Source organism: Suncus etruscus, chromosome 2 (assembly GCF_024139225.1).
Source record: "Suncus etruscus isolate mSunEtr1 chromosome 2, mSunEtr1.pri.cur, whole genome shotgun sequence".
NCBI classification, from domain to species: Eukaryota; Metazoa; Chordata; class Mammalia; order Eulipotyphla; family Soricidae; genus Suncus; species Suncus etruscus.
Window position 1 is genome coordinate 57,623,303 of NC_064849.1, and position 26,865 is coordinate 57,650,167.

The following is a 26,865-nucleotide window of genomic DNA, read 5'->3' on the forward strand; positions in this document are numbered from 1 at the left end:
AGTGATTTCTGAGCACAGAGCCAAGAGTAAACCCTGAACATCCTGAGTATCACCAGGTGTGGCCCAAAAACCAAAACAAACGAAGATTCTCAATGGATAAGTATTTTTAATTTGTTGAAGCATTGTGATAGAGTTAATTATAATGATAGCATTATAATTGCTGTGTACTCACAAAGTGACATCAGAAGTGGCAAATAAAATTTAATTCTGCAATTTTAAGTACATAAGATAGTAAAGTTTTGACTTTGTAAGGAAAAATTATCATTTTAAAAATACTGTTCAAAATGCTATATGTTAAAATCAATTTTATATTTTTTTATTGTGATAGAACTTCACATTTATTTTCGTACCCAAGCCACTTTTCCTGAATTTAAAATTGCAAAGGAAACAAGACCATCCAAAAATCCTGTCAAAACCCAACAAAATATATGAGTGGCGAGGAGGTGGTGAAAGCTTAGAAAACACAACTCTTGAGTTTCTTGTTTGTTTTGTTTTGGGGGCCACACACAGTGGTTCTTGGGGCTGACTCCTGACTCTGCACTCAGGAATTACTCCTGATGGGCTTGAGGTACCTACCCGAAGCCAAGTGTCTTACCCACTGTACTAGTAACTTTTAGTCCTTTGAGTTTAGAGAAAATTTTTCTTTATACATCTTATTTGAGAATAGTTTTATTTTCAATTTAGGAATGGGAGTAAACACCTATTTAAAATGTCTTTAGAAGGACACTCTTTTTTTGCAGTGTGTGGTCTTCTGTATTCTTCTGGGCTAAGAGGTGGAGAGATGTTCGGTGTTGTTCCCTCTTCCTGGAAGTCACGGTTGTCTGGCAGAGCCTTCCATTTTCTTTTCAACTTTCTGACATCTTGTCAAGAATCAGTAGAGGACCAAGAATTCTTGCCCGATTAGTTTCCACAATGCAGCCATTTAATACCATCTCATCCAAAATGATATGTACTTTGTCTAAATTAAACATTATCTAAGTTCACATTAAGGAAATTTCAGAGTTAAAAATGTTACAAATCAGTAAATAAGTTGACTTACTCTGGAACTTTTCCAGTATAAGTTTGTGCAACGTAAGTTTAAGCATGTGATTTTTTTTCCCTTTATTTTTTTTTTTACACATTTAGTTTGCCTTTATTAGGATGACTGGTTAATGGGCACAGAAATGGAACAGCGATAGTCAGAGAAAGGGGAAAATTCTACAAAGAGCTGGAGAACAAAGCAGTTAACATTTGTTTTTGTTTTTCTTGGTTTTTGGGTCATACCGAAAAAATGTCTCTCTTGCCTGAGACATTTCTTTTATTGGGGTGGGGGTGGGTGAGGGTGGGGACATACCCAGTTGTGTTTAGGGCCTACTCCCAGCAATGATCACAGGACTGTGTGGTGAGATCTGGAACCCAGGCCTCCAGTATGCAAAGCTGCACTCCAGCCCTTTTTGCAATCTCCCTGGCCCCCAAGGGAATGTTTCTTTTTGTAGTTTTAGTATTTGTTTTGTGTAGGTGACTGTTTACAAGACCTTTTGGGGTTAGCTAGAAAATTCTTATTTTGTTTTGGGGCTTCACTTAGAATTGCTCGGGAGGTAGTAATAGTTTGGTGCTCAGGGTCTGGGAGCTCACTCCTGATGGTACTCAGGGACCATGCAGAGCAGGGTTTGAACCACCACATCCTGAACACAGAGCATGCATTCAGTCCTTTGAACACTCCAGCCAAGCAAAAATCTTTCAAATAAGATGGATCTACTGCACCTTAAGCAATATCAGACAAGCTGAAGAAGAGAAAACCATAAGGAGAAAGAATGATGAAAACATTTTCCATTTCCAAACATAAAAATCTTGAATTAATAAATGGCTAGCTAGTTCTTAAAATACTCATTTAAGGATTATGGAGCCACCTTAGCTTAGCAGGGGTCTCAAACTCAATTTACCTGGGGGCCACAGGAGGCAAAGTCGGGATGATCCTTGAGTGCAAAGTCAGTAATAAGCCTTGAACATTGGGGGATGTGACCCAAACAACTAAAACAAAACAAAACAAAAAAAGATTCCTCTAGGGCAGGGCCACATAATGTTGTACGGAGGGCTGATGGGCCTCGAGTTTGAGACCCCTGGCTGGGAAGCCCAGAAATAGGTCAAAGGGCTACTGTTCTGCATTTGGAAGGCCCACATTCCATCCTTAGCACTGTACAATATCCTAGTTTTCCAGGGATCCCAAAAACTAGAAAGGAAATAATAACTGATACTCCTATGGCCAGGGATATAGCTGAGTATGCATTTGTTTGGCATTTATTGGAACTTTTAATTCAATTTTTAGCACTAAAAAAAACCCTAAACAGTTATATGGTATCAAAAGAAAATATTGCAGACTGCAATGTCTAGCTCTTAAGTACAGCCAGAATCTCTCCCGAACTAAATTAAGTTGCATCACTTTTGTGAAGAGAAGAAAGAGCTGGAATGAGAAGATGACAGTGGTTCAAATGGGTATGAAGCCAACATTTTAATACCTTGAATTTCCTTGTCTATTTAAAGGGTATACTCTAGTCTGCTGAAAGAATAGCAGCAGCTGTCAGAATTGGGGAGTGCATACTGACTCTTGGCACTGCTCCAAGACACTGGCCACATTGTTGGTGGCCTCAGGGTGCCCTGAGCACTGTCCCCCAAGTAAACCAAACAGCTTATACTATATCAAATAGATATTAAATGAGTGAATAAAGAGGAATTCATAATAGTAAATCTTTATGAATTGTTAGCACCTAGTTTTATTCAGTAATTCCAGATATTCAAACCTATACTGTATTTGCTTAGTGACGTACATATTTTGAGAATGAAACAACACAGTAAATGACTTAAATTGCTATTAGGCTTTGTGTTAATACTTCATTAAGCTCTGCAAATAGTCCTTCAGCAGAATAAACTGTTTTACAAGAGCCCAGGGGAACCTGTCCTTAAGTGACCCAGAAAAAAAATGTTTGCCTCTGATATACCTATTAATGTTTTCAATTATATAGATGATTGCTTTGTCCATAGCCAAATTGGGGCTGGAATAGCAGGCCCTTGACTCAGTCCTGCCCATTAGACCCAGAAGCCAGAATTAAGGAGACAAAAGAGGGAATAAAGGTCTCCTTATAGGTGATAGTAGGAGAAACAGCCTCACAACCTACTGTAATAAGGACAATGGAAGAAAGGATGAGCGCATTTGAAAATGTCAGAATGGTTGGTGTTTGGTTTGGGAGTCACACCTGGTTTTCGGGAGACCATCCGGGGTACTGGGGATCAAACCTAGATGGGTGCATGCAAAACAAGCACCTTATCCACTGAATTCTCTATCTAGCCTCTAAGATGATGTTTTGGTTTTGTCTTGAGGTCACACCCAGTGGTGCTCAGGGCTTATTCCTGGTTCTGGACTCTAGTGATGCTTGAGAATTATATGGAGTGCTGGGGATTGAACCTGGGCCAGCTATATACAAAGAGAGCACCGTTTCCTAGTGCTCTGGCCCAGATGACTTTAAGATAAGGAAAATGCCATTTTTTTTAAAAGCCTACAGCACCCGGTATTCCCAGATGGTCTCTCATCCAAGTACTAATCAGGCCGAACCCTGCTTAGCTTCAGAAATCAGAAATGCCATTTTAATCTATTCTGTTTTAAATGGTTCAGGGATCAAACTACTTTAAACAGACTTATCTTTGGCCAGTAGATGATGTCATCTTGAGGGCCAGAGCAATAGAACATGCCTGCATGTAGTCAACCCAGGCTCTCTAGGAGTGATTCCTGAGCACAGGCAGGTGTGGCCCAAAAACATGAAAAAGAAAAAATATGTCATCCTGAGTAAGTGGTCAGTCTAGAAAATTCACATTGGGATCTCATCAATCTCTAGTTAAACTTCACATAGTAAGAACAAAGCTCTGGGCCCGGAGAGATAGCACAGCGGTGTATGCCTTGCAAGCAGCCGATCCAGGACCAAAGGTGGTTGGTTCGAATCCCGGTGTCCCATATGGTCCCCCCGTGCCTGCCACGAGCTATTTCTGAGCAGACAGCCAGGAGTAACCCCTGAGCACCGCCGGGTGTGACCCAAAAACAAACAAACAAAAAAAAAGAACAAAGCTCTTCAGCGAGTCTGAATTTCCCAGCATCTTAAAAACATGATTTGCTCAGTTAGGTCATTCTTTACTGTGGACATATGACTGCCTGTGTATCTGAGTATCTGGCTCAAAGCCCTAACAACCATGTTGCTTTCTGGCACTACATAGGAAACTACCAAATTCATCAGGCAACTCCTGGAAACTGACTTCATGTGATGCCTTTAAAATAAGAATCAGCTGTTCACTTCTTGATTTGGTTTATGAATAACTTGTGCATACCAGTGAAACCAGGCGAATGGCATGCAGGCTCTGTGCCAAGCAGGGACTGAAAACTACCGTATATGCTAAGTCCTGTGGTGAAAAACAAACACTTTAACCCTGACATTTGGATACTGGAAAGTAAGCAAGGTACAGTGGTCCTCAAACTATGGCCCGTGGGCCACATATTGTATTTGTATCTGTTTTGTTTCTTCATTGCAAAATAAGATATATGCAGTGTGCATAAGAATTTGTTCATAAGTTTTGTTTTTACTATAGTCAGACCCTCCAATGGTCTGAGGGACAGTGAACTGGCCCCGTTTAAAAAGTTTGAGGACCCCTGGTAGGAGGTTGGTCGAATGATGCAAAAGAGTGACTCTTCTGAGTCCAACAAACGGGAGTACAGGGGATGAGACGGTACAAGGAGTAACTGGCTCTGCGGCCAGGGATCACTCCTTGCAGGGCTCGGGACCATATGCAGTACTGGTGCCAGGGATCAAACTGGAACCTGCTGCATTCAAGGCAAACACTGTAACCTCTCTGTATTCTCTTTGGCTCCTGACTTGACTGATAAGACAACTTGTTTCCCCTGTAGATAGTCTCCCAAGAGCAGAGGCATTAAAGTTTCACATTCTACCCTGAAACGGAAGAATGTTTCAAAGTTTCTGTGCCTGTGGGCAGAAGTTGGACATCAAAGGGCCCTAGTAATACTAGTGCACTTGAAATCATGTCATTAAAGTGAATGAAACGTTTCTGGTCCCCACACTGCTGTTTTAATCTTGATATCATAAAAACCTGAGTTTAATAGGATTGTGGTCTAGTTATCCTTTAGTAGGAAAATTGGCCACTGTATATTCAGATAGCACCCTAAAAGCAATTTCAGGGCAGTACCCAGCCTAGAAACTAAATTTTCCAACACTCAAATGTAGTCTTTAGGTCCCTTGTCTGGGGCCAGAGAGACAACTCAGGAGGCCAAGTATATGCTTTTTACAGTAGGAGGCCACGGTTCAATTCTCAGCACTACATGTAACCCTAAGTGACTCCCCACCCTGAGGACAGATCAGGGTATACCTTAAAAACTCAAACCAAAACAGTAGATTCATCTTACTTGAAAGATTTTTGCTTGGCTAGAGTGTTCAAAGGACTGAGTGTATGCTGTGTTCAGGATGTGGTGGTTCAACCCCCAGCTCTGCATGGTCCCTGAGTACCATCAGGAGTGAGCTCCCATACCCTGAACGTTACCTTCTGAGCAATTCTTTTTTTTTTTTGGGGGGGGTCACACCCGGCAGCAATCAGGGCTTACTCCTGGCTCTGGGCCCAGAAATCACCCTGGCAGGCACAGGAGACCATATGGGATGCCGGTATTCGAACCACCGTCCTTCTGGATGTAAGGCAAACACCCTACTTCCATGCTATCTCTCCAGCCCCCTTCTGAGCAATTCTAAGTGAAGCCCCAAAACAAAAATTTTCTAGCTAACCCCAAAAGGTCTTGTAAACAGTCACCTACACAACAAATACTAAAACTCTACAAAAAGAAACATTCCCTTGGGGGCCAGGGAGATTGCAAAAAGGGCTGGAGTGCAGCTTTGCATACTGGAGGCCTGGGTTCCAGATCTCACCACACAGTCCTGTGATCATTGCTGGGAGTAGGCCCTAAACACAACTGGGTATGTCCCCACCCTCACCCACCCCCACCCCAATAAAAGAAATGTCTCAGGCAAGAGAGAATACAGAAGGTAAGGCAATTGCCTTGCATGTGGCTAACCCATTTGTTTTCCAGCACCATGTCTGGTTCCCCAGGCACAGAACCAGGAACAGTGGGTGTGACACCAAAACACCCCTTCCAAAAAAGGCTACATTATCCCTGACATACTCCTCTGTAATAGTCTTCTGTTCACTTTCAGACTTAGTATTGCCTTTTGTTAACTAGGTCACTCAAAGATTTGATCGCTTTTCTTTGGATAGGTTTTCCTCAAAGACCCTTCCACTCCCTCTGGGAGCAGTGTCTTGTGCATGGTCCTCCAAGCACTGTCAGAAGCTAACCTGAGGGGCCCGGAGAGATAGCACAGCGGTGTTTGCCTTGCAAGCAGCTGATCCAGGACCTAAGGTGGTTGGTTCGAATCCCGGTGTCCCATATGGTCCCCCATGCCTGCCAGGAGCTATTTCTGAGCAGACAGCCAGGAGTACCCCTGAGCACCGCCAGGTGTGACCCCCCCCAAAAAATAAATAAATAAAAGACGCTAACCTGAGCACAGAAAAACCAAGGTTTTTCTGATATAGTCATATCAGTGCCCCTGCGGGGGGGGGGGAGTCATAATGACTTGATTATTATACCTTTGAGAATACTTAGAGAATTTAAGTTCATTTAGAAACTGCTCCAGTGCTCATGGCTTCCCTGGAGAATTACTTCGTTCTTGTATTTCCACAGCCAACAGTTTAACAAATACTTTTGTAATGTCTCTAAAGCAGACTGAAATTACCACCTGCTTGGAGAAACCTTATTCCTTGTACTGATCTAAAAGGATTTGGGATTTGAAAGATGGGAAGAAGGGATGCGAGGGCACTGCCCCACGTGGGCCTGGTGCCTCATGCCTCAAGGAGCATCATGTAGGCTCTTCCTATCTCCTCCAAAAAGCAAGCATAAATTAGGGGGCTTTCATACTATTCACATGAATTTATGTTCTTTAGAGTCCAGCACTGGACTTTAGAGTCCAGTTTTGAGTTTAAGGGATTTAAAAACATGAATGTTCTAAAGATATCTGTTTGGTAGGCTAGAAATATGGATGGAGTTCAGAGGATGAATGCATGCTTTGCATGTATGAGGCCCTGGGTTCAATTCCTAACCGAACACACATACATACATACATAAACACATTTGGCTGGTTTTTTTTATATACACATATATAATATACATGTATGTGATGTTGGGTCCACACCTGGTGGTACTTAGGGTTACTCAGGCTCAGCAGTCAAAAATTGCCTCTGGCAGACTTGGGAATCATATGGGATGCTGGGAATCAAACCTGAGTCCATCCTGGGTTGGCCGTGTGCAAGGCAAACGCCCTACTACTGTGCTCTCGTTCAGACCCCTGTTCTGTTATATTTTTATGCCATACCTAGAGAGAGCTCAAGGCATATTCCTGGCTCTTTGCACAGGGATCAGATTTGGTGATTATAAGGGGCCCATATATGGTACCAAGGATTGAACCAGGATCAGCTACATGCAAGGCAGAAACTTTAATGTTGTACTATCTCTTCAGCCCCTCAGTTTTGTTTCTGAAGATATCTTTAATCAAGAAAAAAGGGAAAGGGGAAGAGAGAGAGAGAAAGAGAGAGAGAGAGAGAAAGAGAGAGAGAGAAAGAGAGAGAGAGAGAAAGAGAGAGAGAGAGAGAGAGAGAGAGAGAGAGAGAGAGAGAGAGAGAGAGAGAGAGAGAGAGAGAGAGAGAGAGAATGGGTGTGGGGACCGAGAGAGTTTGCCATAAAGGCAATCTAGGGTGGGGTATGAGAGAAAATGGGAAAATTGGTGGCAGGAAATGAACTCTGGTGAAGGGATAGATGTTAGAATACTGTGAAACTAAAACTCAACTATCAACAATTTTTTAAATCTCTGTATCTCACAGTGTTTTCATTTTTTTTTTTTTTTTTTGGTTTTTGGGCCACACCCTGTGACGCTCAGGGGTTACTCCTGGCTATGCGCTCAGAAGTTGCTCCTGGCTTCTTGGGGGACCATATGGGACGCCAGGGGATCGAACCGCGGTCCGTCCTAGGCTAGCGCAGGCAAGGCAGGCACCTTACCTCCAGCGCCACCGCCCGGCCCCAGTGTTTTCATTTTTTAAAAAAATTATCATTTTGGAGCCAGAGAGATAGCATGGAGGCAGGGTGTTTGCCTTTCATGCAGAAGGATGGTAGTTCGAATCCCGGTATCCCATATGGTCCCCCGAGCCTGCTGGGAGCCAGTTCTGAGTGTAGAGCCAGGCGTAACCTTGAGCGCTGCTGGGTGTGACCCAAAAACCAATAATAATAATAATAATAATAATAATAATAATAATAATTTTTTCTTAATTTTAGATATTTATTTGTGGGAGTAGGGACATAATAATATCAATAATCGGACCCAATTGTTCAGGCCTAAAAGCCTAAAATTTCTAGTCCAGATCAACTCTTTTGGGCTGGAATGATGTCTTCACTGGTTACCAGGTTACCAGGGCTGAAGTGATAGATAGCATAGCAGGTAAAGCATTTGCCTTGCACGCAACTGACCAAGGTTTGGTCCCCAGCATCCCATATGGTCTCTCAAGCCTGCTAGGAGTAATTTCATTTCTTAAATAATATATTTATTCAAACACCTAGGAGTGATTTCTGAGTGCAGAGCAAAAGTAACCCCTGAGCATCACTTGGTGTTGCCCAAAACACCCCTTTCCCCAAATAAATAGCTAGAATACAAGTTATCATACAGAAGGCCCAGGTTTAATCACCAGCACCACATGGAAGTGGCCCCAAAACAAATAGGAATAAACAATGAAAAGACAAAAATAAAAAAAAGACTTTTAAATTTTGTTTTGTTTGGTGTAAGGGCTTACTCCGGACTTTGTACTCAGGGATCACTCTTAGCAGACTCAGGACCATATAGGGTTCTGGTGATTGAATCCAGGTTGGCTGCAAGCAAGAGAAGCGTCCTGCCTGCTCTACTATCACTTTGGCCCCCTTACTTTTTTTTTTTTTTAATAAAAGTCTCTTTTGACTATTTTAAGGGACTAAATACTAAAAATATTTTTAAGATATGTATTTATGCACAGTAAGTCTACTCTGAAATGAAGGAGTTGGACATCTCTGCTATCACTGGTGCAATCCTCCAGCATTAAATGGAATGGATGGAGACTATTATTGCTTTGAGTTTTGAACTCTGGAGAATTCAGAAACCTTGGTGTTTTAGAGCTGAGCATGTTTTGTAAGCACATCAAGTGGTGCCTACAGACCATCTTAATTTGTAGAATTTGAAATTTTACATTTGCCAAGGTTTATGACAGGACACACTCCCATGGAAATAGGGACCCAAGAATCTTTAGGTAACATTTCAGCTGAATGTCTGAGTAGAATGTGAGAAGTGAACCGGGACTACTTTGGAGCATCTGAGTGATGTAGGTCAGTGATGTGCTAGGTCCCCAGGGAACCCACGTGACACCATGACACCAGAGAGTAACACTTAGCAAACAGGTTTTCAACATCAGAATTTTGTCCTGGTTTCTTGTGCAGAGGTCATTTCTTTTTATTTCTTTTATTAATTTTTGTTTGATTAATTTTTTATTAGGCCATACCAGCCGTGCTTGAAGGATCACTTCTAGAGGAGTTTGGTTTATCATATGTGGACCAGGGATCAAATCCGGCTCAGACTTGTGCAAGGCAAGGGCCCAAACCCCTGTACTATCTCTCTAGCCCCCATTTCTTTCCAAAATCCCGTATCTTGTTTTGTGGTCTATCAGAAGTAGAATACTTGGAAGTATGGAATACTCCCATACTTGGAAGACATATGCAAAGTACGTTTTATTCCTTAAAGTCTCACTGTATAGGCTTGGGAAGTGGTCCCATTCTTAAAAGGCCATAGCGATTATAGGTTTCTGGAGAAAAAGATGGCAACTAAAGGGCTCTATGGGAATTCCATGAGGTTCTGACATCTAGCCACATTTTGCTGCACCTAACTGGAGCCTTAGATCATCTTGGTTCCACTGACAAGGAGACTTTGCTCATCCTAAGAAAATATAGTGAAGTGTCTGGAGAACCAGTTTCAGGTTTCAGTACTATCAGTAAGTTTTCCACTTTTGTAAGGTTTTCCTGGCACAGAAAATCTGAGCAATTTAGCTGTGCTACCAGAGTGGGGGAAAGTGAGGTTTGGGGTACTTCCCAGAAGGAGCAGGAAGCTAAAACTGTGCCTCTATTCAGTGTGGAGAAGTCCTGGACATATGATGGTGCCAAAGAACTTTTTGAGGCTACTAGAGTCAGATTTCTAAAGCAATGTTTTCCCAGTGCCTGAGTAGGACACTTCTCTATGATGTCAGCAGAAGAGTGTTTTGTAGGCCCTGCCTATCCTGTTAATTGTTCTTCTGGAGCTACGTGCGAAACCCTATCTAAAGTTATGACACAAACACACTTCATGGTAGGAGCAATTTTGTTCCCTTGACTAATATTCTTAGGTCAGCTCTATGGAAAGAATAGCAAAGTAGTCAGGAGGAGGGAAAGACAAAAATGTGATTAGGTAAACATGGGGGAAAAGAAGGGCTGGAGTACATGTAGGGAGATTCCCTTGCACATGGTTGATTGAAATGGTTGATCTGAGTTCAATCCCTAACATATCGTCGGTTCCCTGTGCCCCACTAGGAGCGATCCCTGAACACTTCCAACTGTGACACCCTCCCCACTTGTCAAAATGTGGTGGAAATATACAAATAGAGTGCCGTAGTGTGTAAACATGATAAAAAGAAAAATCAGAGGTCAGGGATGTGGCTCAAGTGGGAGAGCACAGTGAAGGTCTTGGATTGGATCTTTAGCTCCACAGACTCCCCTCCAACAACAGTGATCTATAAATGATCTAAAAATTACGTCAGTGAGTTCAAACAATGCTGAAACAATATATATGCTTATGATATACATCAAAGAAATTCAAGAAAAATTTAAAATTGGGGGCACACTCGGTGGTGCTCAGGGCTTACTCCTGGTTCTGCGCTCACTCTCAGAGGGCTTGAAGGGCCATCTGGGATGCCAGGAATTAAACTGGGTTGGCCACCTATCTAGCAAGAACCCTCTATTCTCTTCTACATGCTGGCCCCAAATTTACCTTCTATTAAACATCAAGTCCCTATAACAGTTTAATGATATATCAGATTTACTTTATTTTTCTGACTTCTTGTTGTGTTCTTTGAGTCAGGTAATTCAACTCAGTCAGAGTTATGGTAACATCAGATAGTAAAGTTGAGAAGGTACTAAAGCTCTACTGGTCTAATAATATAATGTTAAGATCAGGAGATTGTGTTTCTTGTCTAAAACACAGCTAGACAGTGGTAAAACTAAAAGTGGAATCTGGATTTCTTTGTTTGTTTTTTGTTTTGTTTTGTTTTTGGGCCACACCCAGCGTTGCTCAGGGGTTACTCCTGGCTGTCTGCTCAGAAATAGCTCCTGGCAGGCATGGGGGACACATATGGGAATCAAGCACGTTTGGTCCTGGATCGGCTGCTTGCAAGGCAAACGCTGCTGTGCTATCTCTCCGGGCCCATGAATCTGGATTTCTTTTCTTTTCTTTTTTTTTTAGGGATTATTCATGCCTCTGCACTCAGGAATTATTTCTGGAGGAACCTGGGTTTCTGTACTATCTTCAAAGTATCTGCTCTTTTCCTGGTGACTTGTTATAGAAAGAGCATGTTTCTCACTTGCTGCCGAGATACAGCCAAGATTAGATTTATTTTTAATTACTTTAAAAGTTTAGTTAACTAAAATATTATATACTGAATAAAAATATGCCATCATTTACCTCCTGGTACAGCCTACTCAGAAGAGGGGTCCTTCATTTAGGTCTCTCACCACTAGAGGGCACTTAGATTGTCCCAGTTAATTCTTTTTTTTTTTTCTTTTTCTTTTTAATGGTGGTGGTGGTGGTGGTGGGTGGGTGGTGGTGGTGGAGAAGGGTGGTGGTAGTGGTTAATTCAAAGAGGCTTCCAAATCCAGTCTCCAAATAGTTTATCAATGGAAAGGGGTAATTTTACTAGAATATAACGACTTGGGAGGCTAAAGTGATGGCGCAGCATTTCCTTGCACGCGGCTAACCCAGGTTTGATCCCTGGCATCCCATATGGTCCCCCGAGCCTACCAGGAGTGATTTCTGAAAGGAAGTAACGCCCCTGAGTGTGGCTCAGAACTGCCCCCCATCAAAAAAAAAAGAATATAACGACTCTGGACAAGGTGTTCTTTATGTAGTTGTTATCTGTATATTATATAACAACTATATATGATTGTGTAGATACATATATACATAAAGTATGTACACATGTTGGTACATATATAATTATTTGTTGTTTATTAAGTATATTTTTCATGTTATATATTTATGTTAATTAATGTTAATATTCAAGCCTCATGATATATTCTCAAAAACTCTGACTTCTTTGGTTTGGTTTTAAGTTGTGGGTCAATACTCAGGAATCACTGTTGGTGATGTAAGGGGACCATATACAGTGCTGGGGGTCAAATCCAGGTTGGCCACGTGCAATGCAAGTACCTATCTACTGTGTTTAATTTTATTTTGGGTTCTTTTATTTTAATTAAATTTTTTTTTTTTTTTGGAGTTTGGGACAACTGGCAGTGTTCATGGCTTATTTCAAGCTCTGCTCAGGGCCTTATCCTGATACTATTTCTTTACCTTTAAGTAAAAAATTAGCCTTACAAAATGGGAGGGTGGGGCTGAGTGATAGCACAGTGAGAAAGGTACTTGTCTTGCATTTGGCTGACTCAGGTTCCATCCTTGACAAGTCCCCTGAGTACCACCAGGAGTGGCCCCTGAATGCAGAGCCAACGAATAATTCCAAGATGTGTCACCAGATGTGACACAAAAATTAAGAACCAGGGCCTGGCAAGGCTAGAGAGATAGTAAAGTAGGTAAGGTACTTGTTTTGAACATGGCTTCCCAGGGTTCATTCTGATCCCCAGCCCTCATATGGCCTTGTGAACATGACCAGGAGTGATCCCTAAGCACAGAGCTAGAAGTAAACCCTGAAAACAGCAGATATGGTCCCAAAACCAAAAGAAAAAATATGAGAGGCCAGGGGATATAGCTCAGACGTGTGGTGTGCATGCCCTGCATTTGGGAGGACTGGGTTCTATACCTGGAACAGCACAGTCCCCTGAGCACTGCACTTGGCAGTCACTGAACACTGACAGGCATGGCCCCAAAACAAAACAAAATGTTCTTTAATATTAACTGGCCCCAGGGCACTCACACAAAGTTGGTGGTTTCCTGCCCAAATCTATATGCCTGCAGTATTCTGCACAAAGAACACTTGTAGAGACCCCTAAATTTCTTTTTTTGTTGTTCTTTTTTTTTGGGGGGTGTCACATCCAGTGGCGCTCAGGCTCTGTGATAAGAAATCACACCTGGCAGGCTCAGGGGACCATATGGGATGCTAGGAATCAAACCACAGTGCATCCAGGGTTGGCTGCATGCAAGGCAAACGCCCTACCACTGTGCTATCACTTTGGCCCCAAGATATCTTGATTTCAAATGGGGAAGAAGAAAAGGTAGAGCTTTCTTTCTTGGCTATAAAAAGAAATGAATATAAGCCAAGCAATTTCTCTAACCTTCCAGTTTATCATCCCAGAGGCTTTATTTTGATCTTGTGAAGGATTTCTGGAGATTTATACCTGGAGCCATGAATAGCCAATCTCTCAAGAACCACCAAGCATTTCTGACTGTGTCATTTAAATCTAAAAAGTCTGCTCCATATGCAGAACAAAAGTTGAAGGTCTGGAGAAATAGCAGAGCAAGCCAGGCATTTGCCTTTTTGTGCCAGCCTGGGTTTGATCTTGGATCCCCAGCACCACATAGAGTCCTCTGAGCCTTGCTGGGTGTGGCTTCCCCCCCAAACCAAAAAGCCCCAAAGTTCAATTAATATAAAAAATTAGGGGCCTGAGATAGCATGGAGGTAAGGCGTTTGCCTTTCATGCAGAAGGACACGTGGTTTGAATCCCAGCATCCTATATGGTCCCCCGTGCCTACCAGGGGCAATTTCTGAGCATAGAGCTAGGAGTAACCCGAGTGCTGCCAGGTGTGACCCCCCAAAAAATTATAATTGACTATTTCCATATGTGAAGCAGACTTATCTTGGCTACCACAGCCCAGCTCTGTAGACCAGGAAGAAAAAGAAAAGAATATTAGGGGCCAGAGCAATAGAACAGCAGGTAAGGCATTTATTTGCCTTGCATTTGGTCGAACCAGGTTTGATCTCTGGCATCCCATATAGTCCCCCAAGCCTGCTGTAATTTCTGAGTGCAGAGCGAGGAGTAATCCCTGAATGCTGCAGGTATGGCCAAAAATAACCCAAGATTAATTAATTAATTAATTAAAAATAGATACTTAAGGTCAAAGGAAAGGACTCACAGGTATGGCACACATCTTTTACACACAGGAGCCCTAGATTTGATTCTCAACACTGACTGGTCTCCCCAGTCCATCCCCAATACTAGTGGGTGTGGCCCTAAATAAACCAAAGCCAAACCCACAAGGGAACCTTCATAAGAAGTCCAAGAAAGATATAAAATTCAGGAAGTTTTGCAAGTATGAGGGAATGCCCAGGTCAACCCCTGCAATATCCCTCCCCCAAAAGAAAGAAAAGGTTTCTGTAAGCACCTGTCCCTGGATGTGGAGGTAGGGTTGCTGATAACTGCTTAATAATCATTTTTAGATTTTGCTGGATCAATTTCCTTACCCAGTGCACTTACCTGATCAACACTAGCAAGGTGCTTTGCCAAAGGTTGTGGAAACCCTGGCTGACAGTAATGAAAAAGGATACATCTAATTCACTCTAGAAAAGAGAAAAAGAGTGCACAGATGAGAATGAGACACCAATAGGCCACACAGCAGATTAGAAGCTGTCCTGGGTCCCAGCCTGACAGCGGTTGGGAGAGGCTCTAAGAAGCCTGAGAGAAGTGACTTGAATTTGGAAGTTAAAACAAAACCAAAAACAACAACAACAACAACAACAACAACAAAAAACAGGGGTCAAAATGATAGTGCAGTATCATTTTTGGTAGGAAGATTGCCTTGCACATGGCCGACCTGGGTTCAACTGCTGTCATTTGATATGGTCCCTGGAGAATGCCCAGGAATAATTCCTGAGTGGAGAGCCAGGAGTAAGACATAAACATTGCCTGATATAGCCAAATTATTTTTTAAAAATAAAAAACAACTTGGGCTAGAGAGATAGCACAACAGTAGGGCATTTGCCTTGCATGCAGTCGATCCAGAACGAATGGTAGTTTGAATCCCGGTATTCCACATGGTCCTCCATGCCTGCTAGGGGCAATTTCTGAGTGCAGAGCCAGGAGTAACACCTGAGCACCACCGAGAATCAAATCTAGGGCTCCTGTGTGTAAAACATGTGTTTTAATTTTGGGTTATTTTTGGCCATACCTGCAGCATTCAGGGGTTACTCCTCGCTCTGACCCCATAACAAACAAAAATATAAAAACAACAACAATAGCATGAAGTTTAGGTTAATTTACAGGTTAGCACAATTTGTCTTTAGACTAGGGGAATCTCTTATTTGTTTGTTTGTTTGTTTGTGGACTACACCTGGTGGTACTAAGGCTTACTCCTGGCTTTGTGCATCAGTTCTAAGAGCAGTTGATTAAAAGGTACAGACAGTATTTTTTTGTTTTGTTTTGTTTTGTTTTGTGGTTTTTGGGTCACACCCGGCAGTGCTCAGGAGTTATTCCTGGCTCTAGGCTCAGAAATTGCTCCTGGCAGGCACAGGGGACCATATGGGGTGCCAGGATTCGAACCAATGACCTCCTGCATGAAAGGCAAATGCCTTACCTCCATGCTATCTCTCCGGCCCCAGACAGTACTTTTTTAACATCGAAGAGCATACTTAAGTATCATTACATATAGACATAGAGAAAGTTAAGAGATGTAGTTAAAATATTTATCAAGTTATTAGACTTATTTGATGACCACTTTGTTCTGCTAATATATAACATTAAGCTTTCCCAGTGGACAGAGTTGTATCAGGAGAAAGTCATTGAAGGCTGCGGGTGTAGCTCAGGCCTAGGGTAAATCTCAGGCTTTGAATGTATAAGACCTCAACACTGCAAAAATGAAAAAAGTAGGGCCCGGAGAGAGAGCATAGTAGCGTTTGCCTTGCAAGCAGCCGATCTAGGACCTAAGGTGGTTGGTTAGAATCCCAGTGTCCCATATGGTCCCCCGTGCCTGCCAGGAGCTATTTCTAAGCAGACAGCCAGGAGTAACTCCTGAGCATGCCGGGTGTGGCCCAAAAAAACAAACAAACAAACAAAAAAAACCAAAAAAACTATCAGAGGGAGAAAACAGTAGATAGAATTTAATTCCTATCTGAGGGACTAGACGCAGGGGTCCTCAAACTTTTTAAACAAGGGGCCAGTTCACTGTCCTCAGACCATTGGAGGGTCTGACTATAGTAAAAACAAAACTTATGAACGAATTCTTATGCACACTGCATATATCTTATTTTGCAATGAAGAAACAAAACAGATACAAATACAATATGTGGCCCACGGGCCATAGTTTGAGGACCACTGGTAGAGGTTTGTTCAGTGCAGCACACAGCTCTCATCCCACTTCCTAAACAGCAGCGACCTTCATCTCTTGCAAAACTGCCTCCTTTGCAGCTAACCACGCTAACTTGTTTGTTTTGAAATGTGATGCTGAGATGCCTCTTTGAGTCTGATAGTTTGAGACTGATGTCCAAATTTAAGATTTGGAAACTTTCAAATTAAAAATAGTCCTGAAAGAACGCTTAAAACTCTCAAACCTAAAAATAAATCTTAGATGACAAGGCACTCTCCGTGTGGAAGACATACTAAATTTCCTTTCCCATTGTACTTGTTTTCCTTCACTCTTTCATCTTTTTTGCTACTGTCATCTTAAAACTGATGTCCCTTCCTCCTCTCCAAGTGCTATATAACCACCTGGCTTACATGAAACCCCAATCTTTAACCCTGTGCTATTTGTACACTTACTCTCTCCCTAGAATTATAGAAAGAGCTGCCTGTTCTTTCTAATTACAAATACAATCATAAACATTCAAAAGACCTGAGGAATGATAAGATACTACCTTTGATTCTGCCAAGCTTAAATACTGGTATTTGGGGAATTGTATTTTTCTCCATAGATGTTGTTTTACAGTGCTGAGTCATGGCTGTCTCTGAATTATAGTCTGAATTATAGACTATCCAGTCTATCCTAAGAGAACCATCCCAAGACAAGCAGGAACTAGGACTTTGCCATCCAGTATGGAAACTAACAGCCTCATTGAAATTAAAAGAAAAGTTGATTTCCTCAGTTACACTAATCATATTTCAAATGTTCAAGAGTTATATGTGGCAAGTGCACCTGTGCTGGAAGGCATAAGGTGGGATATTTTTATCACTACATTATGTTTTATTCTACCAATGCATAGAATGCAGACTTTCTGAGCAATCAATTCAAAGATGGGTTGTGTTTTGGGTTTTTCTTTGGTCCTGCTCAAAGTTGCTGAGGGTCTCCTGGCCCTGTGCTCAGAGACATGGGGGAACATGACATGTGCAGTGCTGGAGATAGAACTCCCAGGTCTGTTACATGCTGTATATCTTTTAGTCTTCATCCCCCACAGAATGGGTTTTAAAATCTGACTCAAAAACTCTCTGTACCTCATGGTCAATTGCTGGAATGGCCTGGAACATGGAGCTTTGGAACATGCCAGTCTCTTCCGAGCTAGAAGATCATGTCACAGATCACAGGAAGAGTCTCAAGCCCATACTTAGAAAATGGCTGACAGCAGTCTGTGGGAACTAAACATTAGCATCAAAACCACCTGGAAGCTTTTAAGGTTAAGGTCTCAACCTTGAGTTTCTAATCTGGAATGATCTAGGGTTGTAATAATTCAGAATGCTTTTCCTAACAAGTCCTTAAATGATGCTTAAGCTGCTGATCCAGGAAGCACACTTTGATATCCACAACGTTAAGGCAATAAAAACACTGAAGACTGTCTATTTAAAGGCCTTGGCAATCTTCACTTCTTTTTTGTTTGTTTGTTTGTTTTTTGGGTCACACCTGGCAGCGCTCAGGGGCCACTCCTGGCTCTACGTTCATAAATCGCCCCCAGCAGGCTCAGGGGACCATATGGGATGCTGGGATTGGAACCACAGTCCTTCTGCACGCAAGGCAAATACCTTACCTCCATGCTATCTCTCCAGCCCCAATCTTCACTTCTTTTTTTTTTGTTTTGTTTTTTTGTTTTGTTTTTTGGGCCACACCCAGTAACGCTCAGGGGTTACTCCTGGCTATGTGCTCAGAAGTTGCTCCTGGCTTGGGGGACCATATGGGACACCGGGGGATCGAACCGCGGTCCGTCCAAGGTTAGCGCAGGCAAGGCAGGCACCTTACCTTTAGCGCCACCGCCCGGCCCCCCAATCTTCACTTCTTGCAAGAAGAATTATGTCGAAGATACAACTGTACTTGTGTACATGTTTGAATGTGCTAGGATTTAAACTCAGGGCTTCATGCATGCAAAGCATGAACTTTACCACTGAGCCACACATAACTTCTTACCATGAGTCCTGTCCTTCCTAGGCTTTGATGTACTTAATAAAATTAATCGTAGTATAGATAGTACAGACAGCATAAGAAAGAACAATTCGGAAACACTTCCTAACTCTTTTATTTATTTATTTTTTGTTTCTGGGCCACATCTGGCAGTGCTCATGGATTACCCCTGGCTCTGTGCTTAGAAAACATTCCTGGCAGGCTCAAGGATCCATATGGGATACTGGGGATTGAACATGAAGCGGCCACATGCAAGCTAATGCCCTACCCACTGTGCTACTGCTCTGGCCCCATAACACTTTTATTTAAAAACAAAATAAAGGGGCCGGTGAGGTGGCTCTAGAGGTAAGGTGTATGCCTTGCAAGCTCTAGCCAAGGAAGGACCCCAGTTCAATTCCCCGGCGTCCCTTATGGTCCCACCAAGCCAGGGGTGATTTCTAAGTGCTTAGCCAGGAGTAACCCCTGAGCATCAAATGGGTGTAGCCCCCCCCAAAAAAAACCCAAATAAAAACAAAATAAAGGGCTTTGGGGCCCAGAAGCCATGGTAGTGGTGCCAAGGTGAAGGGACACAATCCAAAACAAAGAATACAAGACCAATCCGAAGCTGTGTGCTCCTACTCAAGGGATGCCAGCACAGAGCATAAAAAACACTACATTACAACTTCAACAAATAGGAAACAATGCAGGTCTCCACCATACTTAGAGAAGGAAATGGTAGCTTATGACCCGTAAAGTACCAACCACCTATTTAGCCTTTTAGATTAGGAGGTTAGAGAAAAAAATATATAACACAAAAAAAGCATGAAATGAAATGAACATGCACATGTAAGAATCAAGAGGACATAGGGCCCGGAGAGATAGCAGAGAGGCATTTGCCTTGCAAGCAGCCGATCCAGAACCAAAGGTGGTTGGTTCGAATCCTGGTGTCCCATATGGTCCCCCGTGCCTGCCAGGAGCTATTTCTGAGCAGACAGCCAGGAGTAACCTCTGAGCACCACCGGGTGTGGCCCAAAAACCAAAAAAAAAAAAAAAAAAGAGAGGATATAAGAGAAGAAATGAGAAAACTTACTTCAAACTTAAATAACAGGGCTGAAAAACTTGGTAGGTGAAATGAAAGCCTCTCCAATAGAGTAACAGCAGAAGACAGAATCAGTGAGCTGGAAGATGAGCTGCATAACAACTCCATACAAAAGAAGAGGTTGGAAAGGAGCCTCAAACACAAGATCAGGGGCCGGAGCGATAGTACAGCAGGAAGGCATTTGCCTTGCACGTGGCTGACCTGGGATGGACCCAGATTTGATCCCAGGCATCCCATATGATTACCTGAACCTGCCAGGAACGATTTCTGAGCACAGAGCTAGGAGTAACCCCTAAGTATCACTGGGTATGGACCAAAAAAACCCATAAAAATATGGGACTGGAGAGGTAGCATGGGGGTAAGGCATTTGCCTTGTATTCAGAAGGACGGTGGTTTGAATCCCCACATATGGTCCCCCGAGTCTGCCAGGGGCGATTTCTGAGCACTGAGCTAGGAGTAGCCCCTGAGCACTGCCGGGTGTGACCCAAAAACCAAAATATAAAATTAAAATAAGAGGGGGCCAGAGAGATAGCACAGCAGTAGGGTGTTTGCCTTGCACTCAGCCAATTCAGGACAGAGACTGTTCAAAGATAGTTCGAAGGCGGTTCAAATCCCAGCATCCCATATGGTCCTGCCCTCCCACGCCCCCCAACCTCTAGTGCCTGCCAAGAACGATTTCTGAGCACAGTGCCAGAGCCACTGAGCGCCACTGGGTGTGACCCCAAAACCAAAAAAATAAAAATAAAAAATAAAAAGAGTTGGGTTTGAACTTCAAAGATTGGGTAGAAATGTTGAGTTCTGGTATTTTTTTTGTAGGGCAAACATAAGAAAGAGCAAAATCTCATATTACAGAGTTATCAGAGGTTCATAGTTTAGTAGAATTGGTTCTTTATAAGTACCAAAGACATACAGAGGTGTGTAACATTTTGGATGAACCAGCAGAAAGCTCAAGAAAATCTGGGTGTGGGGCCCGGCCTTGCAAGCAGCCGATCCAGGACCAAAGGTGGTTGGTTCGAATCCTGGTGTCCCATATGGTCCCCCGTGCCTTCCAGGAGCTATTTCTGAGCAGACAGCCAGGAGTAACCCCTGAGCGCCACCGGGTGTGGCCCAAAAACCAAAAAACAAACAAACAAAAAAAAATCTGGGTGTTTGCCTTACACACAGCCATCTTAGTTCAATCCTCAGTATCCCTTATGGTCTCCCGAGCCTACCAGGAGTGATTTCTGAGCACAGAGCCAGGAGTAACCCCTGAGTGCTGCCAGGTGTGGCCCCATTCCTCCCTCCCCCCAAAAAAACTGGCATAATTATAAATTTGACTTTTCTATATAAAATGTGATGTGACACATTCCTTTTTTTTTTTTTTTTTTTTTTTTTAATGGTTTTGGGGCCACATCCAGCAATGCTCAGGAGTTTCTACTGGTTCTGCATTCAGTATTCCTCTTGATGTTGCTCAGGGTATCATATCAGATGACACTATATCAAAGGCAAGAACCCTACCTACTATACTATCTCAGTACAAATCTCAGGACTTTTTAGTCATCATACTTACCACTCGGCTGAAATACTCATCTAAAATTTCCACAAAGTTATGGATGAATTCATAAATTGCCATCTCATTCTGAAATATAAAAAAAAAAAGAAGGGTGAAATTTGTTTTAGAATGTTGCAAGCATAAGTCAGATTTGGAACTGTCCTGTCAGCAACCTGGTTTTAGAACATGTGGCTTGGCCAGCAGATGAGAACAAAGTGGCTTCCACTGACAGAGTATTTTTGTGACTCACTTGTTTAACAATCATGACTCAATCTTACTCTCTAAGATTTTCTGAAAGCTTAGGATGAATCCAGGCAGACTGAAACTGGACTGTGTGTTTCAAGTTTTGAAAGCTTAAGTAAATACTATTTCTGATTTCATCACCAATTAGCTGTACCAATTTTTTTAGGTTCTTCCTGACATGTTTCATTTGTTTCCATCAGTAAAAAAACGACACCACCTCAAAGCCTGCTAATGGATTAATAAACAATAAGAAGAAGATTTCAGCATATTTTGGGTATTGACCTTTTACTTATTTATTTTTGATTTTGACCTTTTTTTCAGGATTATTTAGCTAACGGTGCTATTGATCTAGAACTGACATTTTTTGGGGACCTGCTTCGTGGAGAGTAGTCTCAAAGACCATGAAATATGTATCTTTCTTTGGCTTCTCATATGCCAGGGTATGTGTAAGTCCCCACTCTGTCTTAGATGCCTCATTGTGCCATATAGAACAAAAGTAAAACCCTTGCTTTGGGCAAAGAAAGGTATTCTGTGATTTTTTTTAAATTAATATCTTTATTTAAGCACCATGATTATAAACAAGTTTGTAGTTGGGTTTCAGTTATAAAACAGAATGCCCCCTTTACCAGTACAACATTCTCACCACCAATGACGCCCATCTCCTTCCTCCCCCATCCCCTGCTTGTATTCGAGACAGGCATTCTATTTCACTCACTACCATTGTCACATTCTGTGATTTTTTTTTTTTGGGCCACACCCGTTTGACGCTCAGGGGTTACTCCTGGCTATGAGCTCAGAAACCGCCCCTGGCTTGGGGGGACCATATGGGACGCTGGGGGGATCGAACCACTGTCCGTCCGCTTGCAAGGCATACACCTTACCTCTAGCGCCACCTTCCCGGCCCCACATTCTGTGATTTTTGTGCTTTCCACTAGCTGCCTGTCAAATCTAAGAAATTTATTTCTTTTCCACATTGTTTCCTTTTTTTTTTTGTAGTGCCAGCGATTTTCACAAAAACATGTTCTCCACCATGAAGCTATACCTCCAATTTATACACAATCTTTCCAGACCAAGATCCTTCACAAGAGTCATGATCATTCTTAGGGAGGCAAATGAAGGCAATGTCAATTAAAGTTGAAATATAGAGGCTAGAGAGATAGTACAGTAGGGAGCTTGCCCTTGCTCTGGTGCCCTGAGCCTTGTCAGGGGTGGTCAGGGGTGATCACCGAGTACAAAGCCAGGAGTAAGCCTTGAGTACTACTTGTGGTGCCAAAACCAAAACCAAAAAAAAAAAAAGGGAGGAATACAAATCAACTGTTATTCCTAATCATCTTGCATTTTTTCATAGGTTCTTCTGTTATCTTACCTCAGTGTCATTAACTCCAACCACAATGAAGAGAGCTGCATACTGTCGATAAATCAGCTTAAAGTCTTTATATTCGATGAAAGAGCACTAGATAAGACACAATTAGGTATTAATTTTGATGGCTGACAGGAATTTCTTTAAAACAGCATATATAATTTCTGTGTTCTGATTCAACTGTGCCCACTTTATAGAAATAATTTAACATTTAAATGTTGGATAACCTAAAGCTGGAGCAGTGGTGCAAGCGGTAGAGCATTTGCCTTGCACATATTAATCTAGGACGGACCTCAGTTCGATCCCCCAGCGTCCCAAATGGTCCCCCAAGCCAGGAGTGATTCCTGAGCATCCACCAGGTATGGTCCAAAAAAGCAAAAAAAAAAAAAAAAAAAAAAAAAAGTTGGACAACCTTTGCTGGGCCTGTCCTCACAATATGCAGGGATTACCTGAAGCACTTCAAGCTAGGGAGAAAGACAAGTTGTCTGGGGCAAAAGTCTGGGTTTTCAGACTGGAAACCTGAAAATCTGGGTTTCTACTGTTCTCATTCTTTTACTTTTCTCTCTCTCTCTCTTTTTTTTTTTTTATAACCAGTGGTGCTCATGGGTTACTCTGGGCTCTGCGCTCAGAGAATGACCATATGGAATTCTGTGGATTGAACTTGGGTTAGTTCTGGGGGTCAGCCATGTGTAAGGCAAAAGCCCTACTCACTGTGCTATTTCTCTAGCTCCCTTATTTTGTTTAACTGTGTGGAGTTAAGATTTTAACAGATAGGGGCTGGAGAGATGGCATGGAGGTAAGGCGTTTGCCTTTCATGCGGAAGGTCATCGGTTTGAATCCCGGTGTCCCATATGGTCCCCCGTGCCTGCCAGGAGCAATTTCTGAGCATGGAGCCAGGAGTAACCCCTGAGCACTGCCGGGTGTGACCCAAAAACCACACATACACATACACACAAAAAAGATTTTAACAGATAACCAGCATCTTTTTTTTTTTTTCAAGCCAGTCAAATTGAGCAGTGTAATCAGCATCTTATTTACTTTTTTTGGTGGGGCCAGGGTTTAAACATATGGAAGGCAGGTGCTCTACCACTGATTCATATCCCCAACTCAGCAATCTGAGTTTTTGTTTTGTTTTATAAGCTACATTTTGAGGTACTCCTGGTCCTATACTTGGGGGTCACTACCAGTAGTGCCAAAGGTGAAATCAGGACCTCAGCTTTTTGAGTCATCCTCTGGGGCCCCATAACCCAATAATCAAGCATTTAAAATCAACTTAATGTGAAAACGTGACAATGATTACATATGATTAAAAGTCATTTGCTACACCACTCTATTATCTCCTTGCTGCCCTCCAACTTTGAATTAAGCGCATTTTTTTGTTTTTTTTGTTTTGTCTTTGGGTCACACCCAGCAGCACTCAGGGGTTCCTCCTAGCTCTACACTCAGAAATCTCTCCTGGCAAGCTCGGGAGACCATATGGGATGCCAGGATTCAAACCACCATCCTTCTGCATGCAAGGCAAACGCTTTACCTCCATGCTATCTCTCTGGCCCCAAATCAAGGGCATCTTACAAGAGAAAGTCATTTAGTAGTCTAGAAGGCAAGATTTGAGGCTTTAATTTAAAATTAGGATAAAGGTAATAGCCCCAATCTGGAGTGTTGGGCTCAACATAGTGCCAGATGATTGCTCCTCAGCTGCACTTTTTTTTTTTTTTTTTGGTTTTGGGGCCACACCTGGCGGTGCTCAAGGGTTACTCCTGGCTATCTGCTCAGAAATAGCTCCTGGCAGGAACGGGGACCATATGGGACACCGGGATTCGAACTAACCACCTTAGGTCCTGGGTCGGCTGCTTGCAAGGCAAACGCCACTATACTATCTCTCCGGCCCCTCAGCTGCACCTGCACCTTTTAAGGAAATGTAACATAGTTGAAAGAACTACTGAGGACCAAGCTTCAAAACAACAGTAAAGAATGTGGAAAGTACCTTGTGGAAAAAATTAAAACTTAACTAAGCTTGCATTACTTTGGCCTGATTATGCCCAAAGTCCACAGGATTCCTTTGAAAATCTAAAATAATTTAGAATGAGCCAAAGTAATAGTCCAGTGGGTAGGCCATTTGCCTTGCAGGTGACCTACCCAGGATCAATCCCCAGCATCTCAATGGTCCCCTGAGCATTGTCAAGAGTAATCCCTGAGTAGAGAGCCAGGAGTAAGTCCCGAGTACAGCCAGGTATGGACACTGCTCCTCATTCCCCAACAAAAAAAATGGATAGGCTTGTTACATAGGAATTTAAATAATTAGGAATGCTTTAAAAATAGCTAACAGTCTATTCATTCCAAAGCACAGATTTCAAGGAGTAACCTATCAGTGCAAATACTGTTTGAAATTATTGAGTGTCTCCATTCTGAACAGGACTTCAACAGTAAGGCTGCTGGAATGTTTGACTTTCCTTGAAGTACGTGGCAACTCAGTTTTTCTGTTTTCTCTAATAACTACATAAAACTGTGTGCCCAGCCAGCCAAAGATGACCGACTCTGAGATATTCCCACTAGAAAATTAATTCAGAAGCCACGAGAAACACATTTCCAACGTGTGACTTCTGAGTTCAGAGGGAGCTTAGTAGTTTATGACTTAGTAGTAGTAACCACAAGCAAGCATATCTTCCTCCCTATTGCAAGGAAATGTGGAGAAATGTCATAGATCAGTGCGGTGATTTCAATGCACTTTCTGACTTTGCCTGTTTTTTTTTTGTTTTTTTGTTTTTTTTTTTTGGTTTTTGGGCCACACCCGGCATTGCTCAGGGGTTACTTCTGGCTGTCTGCTCAGAAATAGCTCCTGGCAGGCATGGGGGACCATATGGGACACCGGGATTCAAACCAACCACCTTTGGTCCTGGATCGGCTGCTTGCAAGGCAAACGCCGCTGTGCTATCTCTCCGGGCCCAGACTTTGCCTGTTTTTTATTTTTTTTCCAATGGATCTAAATTAAATAATTCTCCAATTAAAATTCTTTACCAAAATAGATCTTGGGGGCCAAATTGGTGGCGCAAGTGGTAGGGTGCTTGCCTAGCCCGGGCTAACCTAGGATGAACTGTAGTTTGATCCCCTGGCATCTCATATGGTCCCCCAAGCCAGGAATGATTTCTGAACGCATAGCCAGGAGTAAGCCCTGAGCATCACCGGGTATGGCCCAAAAACCAAAAAGAAAAAGAAAAAGATAGATTTGGCTTGATAATTTTCCATTATTAAAATATATTAAATTTTCCATTATTTTAATGATTGTATACAACCTTTGTCACAATGGATAGGCTTGTTTCATAGGAACTTAAACATCCATTTCTCCATCTATTTATTAACAATAGAAAATTAAAGAGAATATTTTCATTTGATATGAATATATTATGATCTTCCAGTACAAAATGAATTTTGATTGTCCCCCTCTATTCCAGTCATCTGCCCTTATCTTTTGGCTTAAAGAAAACCACCTGCTACAGATACTCCTAAAGATTCCAAGGGTTGAATTTGCATGAACTAATAAAGAAGGTAAATTGGCAGGAGTGAATTTGAGCTGCCATTTCCACAGAGCTGAGGCAGATCTATGACCTAAAGAGAACCTAAGATCTTTTCTGATTTGCGTGTTTCGATTTTCCTGATGGGGATGTAAAAAGGACTGGGCTGCAGTTTTTCCATTTCACTTCATTTGTTATATTTCTGAACAGCTGTTGAAAGAACGTGATTCAAGCAACATGATGATCCTTGAGCCTCAATAGTAGACATGCTACTGTTGAGAAGAAAAGAGAGAGTGAAAAGGAAACGGACCTGCTCGCTGGACCGAGAGAGGCAACTCTTTATAACTTCTGTTTCCAGCAGTGTCCGCTTGTGAATCTCCACATGTTCATAGTATTTAGAGAGCCGAGTTTGCCCTTGCTTATTCACCATGAGAAAAAATTTAATCATTGTCTTCTTCTGTCCTGTGGTAAGGCAACTTATGGCGGTAACTTAA

General features: G+C 42.3%; 1 protein-coding gene across 1 annotated transcript; it reads right to left on the reverse strand.

Moving 5' to 3' along the window:
* Positions 1–732: 732 nt before the first annotated feature.
* AP4S1 (adaptor related protein complex 4 subunit sigma 1) lies at positions 733–26,865 on the reverse strand. Its single transcript, XM_049766998.1, has 5 exons — positions 26,682–26,865; positions 22,869–22,955; positions 21,278–21,346; positions 14,881–14,892; positions 733–974 (listed from the first exon to the last, which is right to left on the reverse strand). The coding sequence occupies exons 1-5, from the start codon at positions 26,817–26,819 to the stop codon at positions 846–848; spliced, it is 435 nt and encodes a 144-aa protein (XP_049622955.1). The 5' UTR covers positions 26,820–26,865; the 3' UTR covers positions 733–845.

Bases quoted from the DNA above. Each gene is read 5' to 3' on its own strand.
- AP4S1 (XM_049766998.1), bottom strand. From the start codon at position 26,819: ATGATTAAATTTTTTCTCATGGTGAATAAGCAAGGGCAAACTCGGCTC. The intron at 22,956-26,681 runs GTCCGTTTCCTT...TGTCTTATCTAG, and splicing joins TCTCTCGGTCCAGCGAGCAG to TGCTCTTTCATCGAATATAA. The intron at 21,347-22,868 runs GTAAGATAACAG...TTTATATTTCAG, and splicing joins TTGGAGTTAATGACACTGAG to AATGAGATGGCAATTTATGA.